The sequence below is a fragment of the Pinus tabuliformis genome, chromosome 4_2 (assembly GCF_031772625.1).
Source record: "Pinus tabuliformis cultivar Carrire ecotype Pingquan chromosome 4_2, CPIR1, whole genome shotgun sequence".
Taxonomy (NCBI): domain Eukaryota; kingdom Viridiplantae; phylum Streptophyta; class Pinopsida; order Pinales; family Pinaceae; genus Pinus; species Pinus tabuliformis.
In genome coordinates, this window is record NC_142304.1 from 979,588,128 (window position 1) to 979,603,748 (window position 15,621).

The window sequence follows — 15,621 nt, forward strand, 5'->3', positions numbered from 1 at the left end:
TCATGTCTACCAAAATAAAAATAAAAAATCTAAAAATCTAAAAAAAAATAAATAACCTTAAAAAAATTTAAATAATAACAACTCATCAAAAAATTACACTTAAAAAAATTATACCCATCCCAACATATATTAAATCTGTATTTAAAATAAATTTATACTCGTATATTTCACAAAGTATGAAATACCTATAGCCATAGAATGCCTACCGTATTTCACAAAGTATGAAATACCTATAGCCATAGAATGCCTACCGCCATAGAAGCTGGACGGTCATTTTTTCTGTCCATTGCATTATCAAAATGGAGAAACCGTAAAACCGATTAACAACTCTTATTTTCCGTCTCTCGCATTTAATTGATTATATGCGAGTTGGGTCGACTGTGTTCACCGCTGTTATTAGCATTTCTATACCTCAGATGGCTGGCGTGCCTGAGAATGATGAGAATGAGATGCCTGGCGTGGCTGAGATGGATGAAAATGTAATAGAAGCCGAAGGGATTCGAGAAGTTGATTTTAAGACTTATTCTTCTCCCATGGTGGAGTCCTTGAAAGAGGATGTAGACAAATTGATACTAGGGAATTATCCATCTGAAATAATACGGGATGCATTGAATTATTGTCGTGACAGAAATTTCATGCCTTCAATACTATGCATTGCATGCTGCGAACTTGTCGGGGGCAGTGTGGAGTTAGTCATGCCCACTGCTCGTGCGGTGGAAATACTAGAAACACTGTCCGTAATCCAACGAAAATTGGTGATGGATACAGCTAACTCGGAGAAAATGAAAGGGACAGCGATCACTGTTCTGGCCGCCAACGCTTTGCTGGGACTTGCAATCGAACACATTGTTACTGCGATTGAGTACACGGAGGAGGAGAGCAAGAAAATTGAGAAGGCGATTTATAAGTTGGGTATAGATGTTCTGAGAATGTTGGGTATAGATGCGGGCCTTCTTGGGGTCGTAGTCGGACGGAAGGCGCTTAATCTTTGTCCGCAGGAGGACGGTCCGGATTTTAGTTCCGTGCATGAAAAAATATTCCAGTGCTCCGCCGTGCTGGGAGCCATCGTCGGAGGTGCGTCACGATCACAAATCCCATGGGTAGGAAAGTTTGGGCGACATATTGGGAAAATTGTGGATATTCGAGACACCAACCGGCCATTGCCTCCAGGCGAGCAGCAGCAACTGGTGCATCAAACGAAAACATACATCTCGCTGCGCAATCGAGATTATATCTTCTTTGATAGAGAAAAGGCCGGTCCAGCTTTAGCGCTTGTGGATTACTTTGCGTCTCAGTAACAATGTTTCCAATATAGAAATATTATATAGGATATAATGTTTTTACTTATGTAAACCTTGTTTATGAAAACTTTCACATAGATTTCCTGCTTTGATAAATGTTAATAGTAGGGATGAAATGTTAATAGCTGTGGAGATAAATAACAAAATGTCTCGGAGATGCAACAATGTTTTTACATATGTAAACCTTGTTTATGAAAACTTTTTGAATTAACTAATTTAGTTCATTAATGTGTAAATTGAAAGTAAAATTTAGAAATATTATATAAATTGTAATTTGATATATTATTTAATTTAATTAAAATAATTAATATTTAAAAGTTTATTATATTTCATTTTCTTAAATATAATTAGTTAAAAGAATTTGTTAATTTTACAAACAAAATATCAAAAATAATTTTTGTCTATGATAATTAAGATATTGAAATTTAATTTCAAAATCTTTATAACAATATGGACTTTTTTATTTAAAAAAACTCCCCACAATCATAGAAATGAAAAAAAACACCATATTGATAAAACAAAAACAAAAAAGCTAGGGGAAAACGTTGGAACCACATATTTAAAACCACATAGTATAGAGATGCTAAGTTTTCTCTAAATTATTAGAGAATAATAGAAGAGGATACTTGTATAAAAATCATAATATTAAAAATATTATTATATCTTTATTCAAGAAGAAATTATGGTCTAACAAATATAGAGAATAAAAAAAACTTAAGATATTATAAGGATGTAAACAACCCTAATTTTGAAGATCAAATTATATCATTGTTTTGACTAGCTTAAAGAAGAAAATCAATAGTGATAAAATAAGAACAAAATCTCCTGGCCTCCATAATGAAAAATGCATTGGAAAATACTCAAAACACTATAGATAGAAACAATTTATCATCTTTGTGACACTAAAAAGGGTTGAAGATGAAGAAAACTCTTTAGGATATCTGGTGAACACCCACATTATATTACAAATTTAAAATATTTGCTACAATATTTAGCTTCTTAATTTTTTAACTCATCAAAACGATGTGTGATATAGGAACATTTCTCTTAAAAAAATTTGAGCACAAAAATTAAATTCTATAGTAGAGGAAGTAATTCCTTATGCTTTTTAAGGCATATAAGATCAAATTTAGTCATCGTTGTTTTTAATTAAATAATACTATAAATAAAATACTACTGAACTTTTCCAATAATTTAATTAAGAGATCTTTATTTAACAATGAGGTATAATATTATTTTAGTTTGAAGACATGGTAGGATATTAATGATGATTTATTCCTTTTGACATCTAACTAAAGATGTAATTATAATTTAATTTAATTATTAAAATAAAAACTCACATAGGTTAGATGTAGGAGGGATTTCCTACGGTCTTAGAGGAAAAATTGAAATAACTTATGCCTGGGGCTTATCAAATTCCACCAATTATCAAGATGAGAAATATATATTCCTTCATGGTTTGTTATGGCTATGTTACAAAGTATTTTGTCACACCTCCTTTCACTTCCTATTCCATATCCTGAAGTGCCAAAACATTGACAACTATGTAGCATATCCGACATGATATACAGAGTAAAACCTTTGTGATGAATCAAAGGAAAAATACCTTGAGTGAATTATGAAGAAGGTTAACTAAAAACCTAAATTTTAGGGCTATCGTGTTTTGCTCTACTATCTGCCCGTGGTGATGGCAGGTTGCTCTATTTTACCCTAGCGCTGCCAGCACGGGTTTTGATATAAAAACCCGTGTTGAAACTCTTTTGGCATGTTTTCCCAAACTGGAGGAGGATCTTCATGCACTATAACCTTCAAGAACAACGAGCTTGATATTGGTTGTTGTTGATATGGTCAAGCTCTCCCATTTGGACCACGTGATCTTATCATCATGGGTTTTCCCCTTGAGATGTGGAGCTTCCTCCCTCTTTCGTGGATCCCTAACTCCCTCTCCCTTCTTATAAATTCACTCCCTTCCATCATCAAATGGCTAGTCATTGATTTTTTCATCTCTATGCTAAGATTATGCTTACATTCTACTCATTCTAGCTTGGAGAAGGAGTGCTTGAAGAGTCTTTCCTTGGACTTGGACATCCACCAAAAGGAGGTCTCCAACATCAAGGCATAGGTTGTATGCTTCTATTTTTAGCTTATTAATATGTACATATGATGTTCACTTTCCATAATTGTGTAAATGTTTATTCTTTTAGCTTAATACTCCTTGATCTATTAAGTAGTTTATGTTTGATGTATGCGATATATGCTCTTGTATTTTGCATAGATCTTTAATCTTCTTTGCAGGTACTCGAACATGAAGAAAAAGTAAGGAAAGAACTCTGGAGTGAAAGAATCAAAGTCATCTTCAAAGGGATTGAGTGATTAGCATCAAAGCGAGGTAGGTTTCTTCTTCTCTCTAAATTTGCTAAAAATAAACCATGAAGGTGTATGTTAGTTTGTTTAGTTTGTTGCTAGACCCACTCATTGGATTAGAGGGATCGCCTCCGTCTGAAAAAGGGATTTACCTTCACAACAGGCTATTTCTTCCAAAATAAATGTTTGAACATCATAGGAGATTCAATCAAAATAATCAAATTGATCACTATGAAATTTATCCCAACTAAATTCTAAAATGGACTCACTTTCTAATTAAGTCTCTATTTTGAAAAGGGTGGTACTAAGGATCAATAAAAAATCAAGTTATCAAAGCATTCCTTAATCATATGATTGAAATGCATTGAATGGAATATACCACCATATTCAATCAACATATATCATGCCTCCCTCAAACTTATGGAAGGGAAAACTCTTGAACCATCACTTGGGGGTTATATTTGTAGAGGTAGGTGTTGATGTGGGTTTTGTGTACCCTAGTCAACAAGGAAGAAACGACCAAGACCAGAGATTTTTAATACCCCTAGTTGTTTGGTGTGTTCATCCACGATGGGTTTAAAGGTTTTGTTAGCTTTCAAATTCCTCCTCTCATAGAGAAGAATGCCAAGGGAAAACTAAACTAATCTACACTAACTATATAGTACCTAAAATAATGTTATTTTCCTAAAATTACAAGTTAATATACTAGGAACAATGTACAAGTTAATAACTAATAATATAATAAAACTAGATTATTAATGGTACAGGAAGAATAACAGTTAAATAAAATAATATAGTAGGCGGGGTCTCCCTAGTAGATTCCAATAGAAGGAAATGACTAGATTGCTTGGAGGAGAGACTTAATAAACGACCGAATAAATCTCTGACGAACTTCCTTCCTGCGGTAAAGGAATGGGTAGATTTCCCCCATGTTCATCGGATTTTGTGTTAACGAAAATAATTTGCACGGTGTCGTTCTTATCCTCTTTGGTGACTGTATCATATGAAGGTGGACCTTCTCAAGACAAGGGTGGGTCGACTGTCGTCTCGACCTGTTGACTTTGGTCCGGTGTGGACTCAGATGGTTTATCTTTAATGATAGGTGCTTCGACCGACAACAACGATGTGTCAGTTGGATTTTCAACTAGCAATGGACTCGGCAAGAGTTTCTTGTATCTAGGAGGAAGTCATTGTGGTGGAGCAGGACGGTTGTCCAAGACTCTTTTAGCTTCATCTAGGAAAGGACAATGGTAGAGGACATGATCATCTTCACATTGTCTACAAGGAAATTTAGATCTTCCTTTCTTTCCATTGGCTTCGTTTTCACTAGTTGCTGGTGTGCTCTCAACATGATCATCAGAGGTTGAAGACACCAGATTATGCAAGAGGGGATACCAGTCCCTCAGGATCCGTGGGATGCAGGGACAATCTCGATGATAGTGGTCTCCATTGCAAATGACACATGGAGATTTAGGTTTGGATGGTGTAGTGTGTGGATTTTTGCCTGATGATGTATGGTTGCCCCCTTTCGTTGTTGGCTTCTTCTTCTTCTTCTCCTTCTCTTCCTTTTTCTTCTCAATTACTTGGATTTTAGCGTTACTTGCTTCACCAAGCGAAGAGGAAGAAGGAGAGGGAGAAACAAACGAAGTAGAAGGTGGGGGAGCGACTTTAGGATCATCTGGTTGATGATTTGATTCCTGAGGAATTGCGGTGTTTTCAACGACAGAGGTCGATAAAAGCCATACTGAGAGGCCAATTATGAGTCCTGGAAGGGACAATGTAGCCATTTGTGGAGCACCAACATCTTCCCAAGAGAAGGGACTAGGATTTCTCCCAAGGGGAAATCCTTGATTGGTAGACTCAATTTTCTCAACCTAAGACCAACGAGGGAACAGTGACGTTATTCCGATTAAAATAAATTTTATGACACTTTGACCAAATTTCTTTTTCAATTTTTAAGAGTTGAGAAAAAGCTAAAGATGACTCTAGTCACCTTCAATTTTTAATGAGCCTAAAGTGACAAGTGTTGAGATGGACCTTTTCTTTTAAGGAGTCTGAAAGGGAATGAAAGTGACTACTCTGGAAATCTAGACAGAGGGATTACCAAACCAATCACAAAACTGCAGAATGCTTTTTAAGGTACGACAGTCAATCTTCCCGAATGTTGTGTTTAGTGCATTGCGATCGATAGGGCGGCAGACACAACTTCCTAAGGATAAAGGATATTGCCTATCGTGGTCTCCCAATATATACTCGACGATATGTGGGAGCACAAGTCCGTACTGGCACTTGTCATATCAAAGATGAGGAATCACCCAACCTACGATGAAGATGATAGTTACCAGGCTTTACGACCCCGGAATATGTCTCTAGCCTAGACTTCTAAATGTTGTGCGTTAGGTTCCAAAGTGTTTTTATGTTCATTGAGGTTTATTTTACAGTTGATCTTTCTTAAGAAGTTTTCCTTTAAGGTTCACCTTGTGATGTAGATATACAATTCCTAAATGTGCAACCTAAGATGATAAATGATTGTTTACTTTCTTTTAGCAATGAAAATCCTAGCTACTAAGGAAAGAGAAGTAAAATTCTTTCAACATAGAGCGGAGAGCACACATTAGATGCACTTTTCCTATATCAATTTCAGCATACAGTCTAAATGCAAATGCACATGCATGTATTGTTTTTCAGTTTCCTTAATGTGAGAATGAAAAAAAAAAAACTAAGTACAGATCTAAATTATTTTCTTTCAAAGCAATAGTACTAACAATTTTCTCTTCAAAAAATGAAAGGAAGGCTAAGATGACACTTTGCGATTTTGAATTCAGAAAAATGAAAGGAAGACTAAGATGACACTTTGCAATTTCAAATTCAAAAAATGAAAGGAAGACTAAGACGACACTTTGCGATGTCGAATTTAAAATTTCTTTCGACACTTGAAATACTATTAATTCAACTCAAATAAATGGCAAAAGTGTAATCGACTATCTAAAATAGGAATGCTTTACAACACTCTTTTTCTTGATTGAAAACGAAACTTGTGACACTTTGAAATCAAAAGATGACAATTTGATTAAGCTACTATTTGCAAAGGAGGACTGTAAATGATGAAAAATACATTAAAAAACATTCACAATTCCTTATCAATGGAGGCTGAAATAATGCAAATGAAGATGGTTTCAACAGTGATGTACTGATCATAAACAACAAAACTACTGAATAAAGCTGAAGACAATGAAGAAAAAACCAAAATCTGGAGGCAGAAGCAGTCTTACTCAATCATTGCTCTTTAACACAGGGAAATAGGGATGCATCTCACCTGCAACAAACGGGAGGTGCGATGCATCCAGATTTCCAATGAGAGACAGTGCGATGGTCCAGGGACGAGACTAAGCTTGGTTTTCACTCATAGTTTGCAGCTAAGTTCAGGGATTTAGGCTGAGCTAATGATATTCATTAAACACAAAATATAGGGGCTGATCTAATGAGGTTATCTGAGCTACCACCAAGGCACTGTACCAATCTGAATCATAGTACAAGCTTACAGAATAATCATGGTTGGTACTATCATAGATGAAGGGGCTTCTGTGAGTATCCTTTCCTCAACTGCTTGGAAAGTGCTTGGTTTTCCATCGCTTTTACCTGAGATTTGAAATCTGACAGGCTTCAACAAAGGAACCAGTCAACCATTGGGGATCCTTCCAAATTTGTGTATAACTTTGAGAAGGAAAATCGTTCATCTAAACATGATGGTAGTCCAAGGGCCTACAGATTACAATCTACTCCTTGGGCGTGACTACATTTATAGCATGGGAGCTATTGTTTCCTCACTCTTTCGAGTGATGTGTTTTCTGCATGAAGGTAGAGTGGTCCACCTAGTTGACCAACTTTCATTCCCTGGTTCAAACACAGCTATTAGTCAAATGGCGTCCCTAACTAGTCTTTTTGCACAAGGAATGTCTCATCAATCTCCAGTCTGTCCACCTGATGAGCGCGAGTGATCCGGTGATTGTGACTGAAACCCAGGAGGCATGCGCCCTAGTCTACTTCGGCAGAAAAACCTTAGATATAAGGTAGGTTTATGCGTAGGAATATGACTAGTCTGACTCCCCTGTCCATTTAGGAAAATGGAAGTAGACTGGAAAAGGATTCCCCTGTCAAAGGTTATGTGATTGGCACTCACAACAGTCACCTTTGTCCATTTCGATGGTCAACGCCAAGGAAGTGTTTTTTCTACCACGTAGATGGAACAATCTTGCTAATGCAAGAACTTCTGTATGGTAACCTAGAAACTCTACTTCGTTATACCTAGGGGCATGCAAACCTTTTTTCATACAAGTGAAAAACAACCTTTTATTTTCTTAGTTTGTAGGCTCTCAACCTTTTAAACTCGTAGGTTGGTCGTTCCTATCTTGCATACGAAAGGCTCCGCAACAAAGTTTCGAATGGGGCAAGCTCCCTAAAAAATGAACCTATCGATGAGACATCATTATTATATGACTGGCACGAGGTGTTTTACGCGAAGTTCAAGCTCGTTAAAAAATAAACCTAGCAATGAGCAAATGTTCCCCCAGAGTTTAAACTCATTAAAAAATGAACCCACCTTTGGTAAATAATCTTTGCGATCGCATAATTATCAGCTTTTGAGCCTTGGTCATGTTCTTACCATCACCTCCACTCTTTTTTAGCCAATCATATGCCTCCATTTGATTGTTTACCCTTTTAAGGAATAGTTGCGATGAGTGATTCTATTAGCCACCTTCTTTACATTGTCATGATTGAAAAATTCCAAACCTTACCTGGAACCAACTGCTATCTGAAAACATCACTCGTTCCTAAAAAACGAGTCTCCTTTAAGCTCTTTTCATCTGACTCATAAAATATGAAAAGATTGCCGAGCAATTGGTCTCTCCAGCTCGTTAAAGCGATTAGAAGTGCCATCCCTCTAAATTTTAATCTTTTTGGACCTGAGGGATCATTACACAAAAAGATCAAGCGCTTCTATTGTTCGGCTCATTAATACTATCGAAAAGTCATCCCTTTCGTATTATTTTATACTTTTTCAGACTTAAGGGATTATATTACAAAAAAGGACTACTAGAGTTGCGTTTACGTCTCTTTTTAGACTCTCTAAAATTGAAAAGGACCAAGTTATCTTTGTTGTTAAACTCGTTAAAAAAATAGCGACAAAATTGTCCATGCAAACAAGAGCGAGTTTCATTGTCGCTAGGCTCGTTAAAACATAGCGACAGGTTTGCCTGAAGGGAAAATTATAGAACAAGCATATGTTATCCTCCTCAATCTTGACAAAAATAAAGAGGTACTGGTTAGCAATGAGTGGGGAAAAAGGGAAGAAATTTATTGTTTTGAGGCTTCTGCGATCAGTGCTTTGTGTGTTGTTATCTTCCGGAGTTTTTGCATCCATGATTTGTTTGTATCGACGTTTCGATCCCTCCACCGTGGCTCATAATCAAGATAGATCAGTAATTGTATAGGACAGATCTCCTTTAGCTTTAATAAATAGGGATGAGAGATGCATAGGTAATGGAAGCCGACTCTTTTTCCAGTAAAACCAATCATCACATTTGCATTGAAAACTCTAAAGTAGTAGCCAAAATTGATCATTATCACCATAGAAAACTAAGAGAAGCCATAGAAATAGGTAAAAACCCTAACAACCTCAATCGAGATGAAGGATGGAAAATAAGCGACAATTGGATTCCTACTCTAATGTCCTAGAACATCCCCTTCTAACCTAACTTAACCATCTCTCCCAACTCTTAAAATTATAATCATTAATTTACATCTTAAAACTATAATCTATAAATCTTAGATTAACAATATTAACATTAATATTCATTAACATTAAAATTATAGAAATAAACTTTAGAATTAAACTAGTACTAAACATTAAATTATTATTAAGTTCAAAACAATTTAATTTACTCTGAATAATAAGAAACATCAAGTATGAAGTAGGGTAGTAACAAACATAATACAATTAATCACAAATAAATAACCAATATATAGAAATTAAATTAAATAAAAATAAATTAAAAACTCATTTTTTGAACCGGAAATTAAACAATTAAAAAAAAAGAGTCGGCTTCCATTACCTGTGCATCTCTCATCTGTTGGGTTGTGTTATATTCTTTGCGCAGCGGGGGGGTGGAAGCCCCCCTGTCCGGGGGGTTTGAGGGGGGTGGGTAGCCCCCCTCTACGGGGTCCGGGGCAGCGCCCCGGGAAATTTTTTTTTGGACCCTATATTAGGTTGGGCGAACCTACCTATGGTTTTGTGCATGATTTTCGCACATGGTATTGGACGCGATGGTTTTTCGGTCCATGGTATTGGATGCTTCGGCATGTATAAATATGTATTTGTTATAGACATTTTTGTGCCTAACAGTATGAAGCATGAAATGTCAATAATCTAAGGGATCCAAAGTCCCTAAACATGTTGTTCTTACCCCTAGAGGAACAAGGTCAGCAAACCACAGCACTGAAAATCAGTTCTCCACCTGAAAACACTCAAAAGCAAGCTGTTTCTGGATCATGTCAGCTGCTCCACTGAGCATCTGCGCTGAATGTCAACTGCTACACTCTGTACCTGCGCTGAATGTCAAAAGCAATGAAGGCTACCTGCGCTGGGCGAGATTGGCCAAGTGGCACAGTCATTCTGCAAGGTGTCAACTGCCCAGGAAGCTTCCAAACTGACACTTGGGTCAAGGAATTCGCCTTGTGATGAGTAAGAGGGTCTTGATCTCCAAGTGGAAGCAAGAATCTCCAAGTGGACTCAAGAACTGAAGACTAACTAAAGTGGGAGAGGACACTAGTCAGCTTCATGCCAGCCTCAAGCTGACTCATCCTTTCTCCAAATCTCCTATATATAGAGCTCTCTCATGAGGTCTAACGAGGCGGGAATTTTGTGCAAGTAAGGAAGTGCTGTTGGTTTGTGTATAGAACTATTGGGTGATTGCTTGAAGGAGGTGAAGAGGAGATTTCTTTCTGCTGGGAGGTGTTGCTGGATTTGGCCTATTATGGTTGTAACTCTCTCAGAACTTTACTTCTTCCATTAATAAAGTATTCGAGGTTCTTCTATATGCATGTGTCTTTATGGTGAATTGATGCTTGTATATTTGATTTATGCTAATCCCTGAATCGATTATGGATGTATGCTTCTTGTAGTTTCCTTTTCTTGTGCTTTTACAGGATCTTTGTGTAGCTGGGCCGGTGAAAGAGCAAGGAGCTAGGAGAAAGCAGCAAGGAGTGAAGATTGGATCAACCATTAGCGCAATATAATGGTTAGTGGATCATCCTTCTCTTCTCTCTCTCATCTCATAAAGAAGTAATCTTGAATAGCTTTGCATTCAGTTGTTGCTGAGGTACTATCACCCTTAGAGTGGGATAGGGTCATTCCGTATTGGATACTTTTCCCAACAACAAATTGGCGACTACACTGGGGATCGTATCTTGTTGGTTATTTGTTTTTCTTGCTATTCATTTTATAAACAAAGGGAGTACCGAATCGAACTGTATTTGAATCTATCAAATACAAAGTAGAGGGCAGCTACTCTAGCTCAGTTTCTGGGCAAGTTTATAATTTGAAGAGCTGATCCACAAAGGACTCTAATAAGCTCTTAGTGATATCTTTTCATCCTCCTTATCATTCCTTAGTGTGTCCTTGACTGATAACTTCTGATTTGAGCAAAAACTGTGAATTTTTGAGCAATCTGTGACCCGGAAACCATCAGAAACGAAAGTTTCGTTCTTCAGTGCAGGCTGTACAAAGGCTGTTTGCATTTCAGCGCAGTTCCCGAAGGGGCTACCTACGCTGAAGGTCAAACAGGCAGTGTTCCACCTGCGCTGGACCAGTGTGGCCTTGTGCTACTGGGGTTTCCTGCTGTTTCTTGCCTTGTTTTCACTCTTGTTTTTGCTGTTTGTTACCAGTCAGTAGGCCTATCTGAAACCAACTTTCCTTATCACTATTCCGCCTCGATTGTATAAAGAAACTGTGTTTGTTCTTTATGTATTTCTTGTGCATTTACAGTTTCCCATAACAAAAAGTGAACTAGTCTTGCTGTGGCCTCTTAGATCTAGACCTGTGATTAAGTGTCTTTTTGATCTTAAGAGTTAGTTTGCTTGCTGTTCATAGCTGATTGAGCTTGTCGCTTTCGTCATATGGTTTGAATTTACATATTTCTAGTGTCGAAACAAGTAGATCTTAAGGTGTCTCTTGATTTTGGACAAACTTGTTTGCTTTCGCTTGAAATTGAATTCGAAGTTATACAACAGCTTTCTTTTTGTATTTCACTAACATTAAGAAAGAGAAAAGAAATACCTGCATTTTGCATTTTGCATATAAGTTTGTATGTTGATTTAGGGAAAAAGTGCATTAGTGAGTGCTCTTTGATCTGTGTGAAAATATTTTGTCTCTCTTTTCCCTCACTAGTTAAGATTTTCATAAGTCAAAAAGATTGAAAAAGTTTGCTTCTCATCTTAGACTGCATTTAGGAATTTGTATCAATACATCACGTGGTGAACCTTGAAAGGCAAACTTTAAAAAGATCAACTTAAAATATATTGAATGAACCTAACAACGCTTTGAAACATAACGCAAACATCTAGAGGTCTAAGCTAGAGACGTGTTCCGGTGTCGTTAAACGTAGTGACTGTCGATCTCGACGAAGGTGGGTGATTCCTCCTGAGAGTCAGTGGCACTAATGCGGACTTGTGCTCCCACGTATCGTCGCGTATATATTGGGAGACCCCTATAGGAATAAAGCCTTTATCCAATAGGAAACCGTGTTAGCCGCCCTACTGATCGCAATGCAGTGAACACAGCATTCACGAAGATCGACCACTCGTACCGTAAAACGTATTCTGTGGTTTTGCGAAAGGTTTGGCACACCCTTTGCCTAGATCTCCAGAGCAGTTTCTTTTGGCCTTTTTCAAAATCTATAACTGAAAAAGTCCAACCGAGCATTTGTCACTTCGGGCTCGTTAATACATCGAAGGAGACTAGAGTCATCTTTAGCTTTTTCTCGACTCTTAAAAAGTGAAAAAGCAAGTTGTGTCTAAAAGCGTCTAATAAAATTCATTCAATTCGGAAACACAAATTTCCCCTTTTAATATTTTAGTTGATCGAGTAATCCGCAATCGTGGAAGAAAGTTGATTGAAACCCCGTCGTTCGCAGAGGCTTACGAGTCGACCGTCTTTGTCCCTGGAATCGAAAGCAGTACGGGAAAAGCGAACTCGTTTAACCGGTTCAAAATCTCCTTTGAAAGTTAGAACAAGTGTTCCTACTGCATCCGAGGTTCCGGTTAATCCTCACATTTCTGGAAACCCTGCCTCTATAGAAGAAGTTCAACAGCCACAGAAGGACAGTAATACTGATCCTAGTCTGGGGGAAAATACTTGTGTAACTGAACCAATTCCATCTGTAACCGGTCCAGAGAGTTTTGTTCCTCAAACAACTGTCGCTGTCGAAACAACCACTTCTTCGGCACCAGAAATATTTTACGGACATGACGGTCTTCCTCTTCCACCGGGTTTGATTGCGATAGAGGAAATTGCAGAGGATCCGCAAGTAAGTACTCCAACTCATTTTGGAGTCGGGGTCACTCTATTTCCTTCATCAGAAGTTAATCCACCACAAGTGGAAGTCCCTGTAGAATCGCTAGGCAATCTATTGGATAGACTTAAAATGTCTGAACAACCGTCATCATCTAGGACTGTGTCAAATGACACAGCGACAGCAGAAGCCCCTGCAGTCAGTCCAACGATGTTTGCCGGCATACGAGCTGTCCCAACTAGCTCTCAACAGCTAGAAGGAGTCCACCAAGGGACTATTTCGACAGTGTGGTCTGTTCCAGTTTGTACATCCGGAGTAATACCCGGTAATTCTTATGTTGAAACTCGACAGATTGATCCTCATGGAGGTCAATTTGGGCCATCTAGTCCTCAAGGACTAACAATCCCTCTGAGTTCCGGATTGCTACCATATGGGGGGCAGTATGCCCTTTCATTACCTCCTCCGGGAGGATACCCATATGGTAGTTCTCAACAGTATTCAGGTTATACTGGAATTGCATCAAGTAGTTGGGTACATATGCTACCTCAACAACTAAGGATTGTATATTCTATGCAACAGTGTGTACCTGTGACTAACATCCCAACCACACCGGCTATTGTAACCGTGTCGCAAGTTCAAGCGATACCTGTTACATGTCAACCTCAGGTTGTAATGCAACAGTCGCTTGACCATAGGTCACAACCACAATTGCCAACTGGTGGGACGACACAAGTACAAACGGGTACAATTACCCCACACCTTGGTCCAATGGTTAGCATGGCGCAACAGAACATGGCGTCACAACCATGGCTTGTACAATACCAACCACCGCAGTTCCAGCAAGTGTACCAAGGTTCTGAGCAGCAGATCTTTGCGAATAGTGGACAACTGTATATCCAAAACGGTCAAAACCAACCACTTTACAGTGGTCAAGTCCACCAACCGTATCAATCATACTAACATCAATTACATTATGCTGGTATGCAAAGGCCCACTGCTCAAGCGATTCCATCGTACCCTGGTTACGCTCCGCCTAACCTGAATCAACAGTTAGCATTCGTGGCAACTTTAGAGTTACCCGATTTACACTGTTTAACAAACGATCTAATTGCTTATGCCCCTTGGTGGCCAGCGATTCCTCATAAACTTCCATCTGACATCCCTAAATTCAATGGAAATCTAGGTGAAGACCCGTCGAATCACGTGATGACTTTTCATCTGTGGTGTTCGTCGAACACCCTTAACGACGATTCAATAAGACTTCGCCTTTTTCAAAGGACATTGACAGGTCCAGCGGATAAATGGTATATTGAATTGCCAAGAGCCTCTTTCGACAATTTTAGTTCCCTAGCCACGACTTTCTTAACCCACTTTCAATTACCGATAAGGTATGAAACAGGAACAGAAATATTAACCAACTTCAAACAGACAACTGCTACCCATATATCTGATCATATACATGAGTGGCGTCGTCGTCGTAGGATGGTGAAAACATATGTTCCTGATTAGCTATTAGCTGAATGGTTTATAAAGTCGTTACTTCCGGCTATTATGGAAGATGTGGCCAAAGGGGGAGTCGTAACAGAGGAGCAAGTGATTGCTCGTGCACAATATTTGGACTTAGTTTATACCCAGTCCGGCACACTCTATGACAAGATACCTGACGCCCCTAGACCAGAGTTTTCAATTCCTCCCCCTCCTAAATCAAATAGTGACTCTCATGCCGGTGATGGCGTGATTGGCACAGCAAACGCGAAATCGATAAGGGCTTCGTCAAAGAAAGCCCGTAAGAATTCGGATCAAAATGCAAAAGAAGAAATTCTTGCTTCGGAAGTACATGCCGTATCAGAAGATAAAGGCAAAGAAACCAATCAACCAGGAAGCAAGAAGAAACAAAACAAAGGGAAGAAGAAGAAACAAGGTGACTCATCCCCTGGAAAAAATTCTTCAAACCCTCCTGGCAAAGGGAAACCAAATTATCCATGTCTAATATGTGATGATAAGGATCATAACACAAAGAATTTCCCATTCAAAGCTGAGTTAAAAAGGTTCTTTAAAAGTTCCCAAACATCAGCTGTGTTAACTGATCCATTTCCCAACCCAGGTCAAAATCTGGTTGATAGTGGAAATGCTTCCCCGTCGCAAGTCCTTATGTTGTCGGTTTCGAAACAGCAGAATGATGCTTTGATTTCGACAAGGAACAAAGATTATGGGAATCCTCAGGTGTCGAATGAAGAAGGTAAAGATCAACCAAGTAGTTGGACAAGAACTTCGACAGAAGTTGTAACACCCACCATCCCTGAATTAACAATAAAACCGCCAAAGGGTGTAGTACATAAGTCGACATTTAATCCTCGCGCCAGAGCGGTGCAACATTATAATATAGT

The 15,621-nt window shown here is 38.4% G+C and overlaps 1 protein-coding gene across 1 annotated transcript; it reads left to right on the plus strand.

Annotated features, from left to right (window-relative positions):
- The first annotated feature begins 362 nt into the window (after nt 1-362).
- Nucleotides 363-1,298, plus strand: LOC149172949 (heterodimeric geranylgeranyl pyrophosphate synthase large subunit 1, chloroplastic-like). The gene has a single exon (XM_089426515.1). The coding sequence runs from the start codon at nt 363-365 to the stop codon at nt 1,296-1,298; it is 936 nt and encodes a 311-aa protein (XP_089282641.1).
- The last annotated feature ends 14,323 nt before the right edge of the window (nt 1,299-15,621 follow it).

What these genes read in the sequence shown, in the direction of transcription:
- LOC149172949 (XM_089426515.1), top strand. Translation starts at nt 363, where the DNA reads ATGCGAGTTGGGTCGACTGTGTTCACCGCTGTTATTAGCATTTCTATA.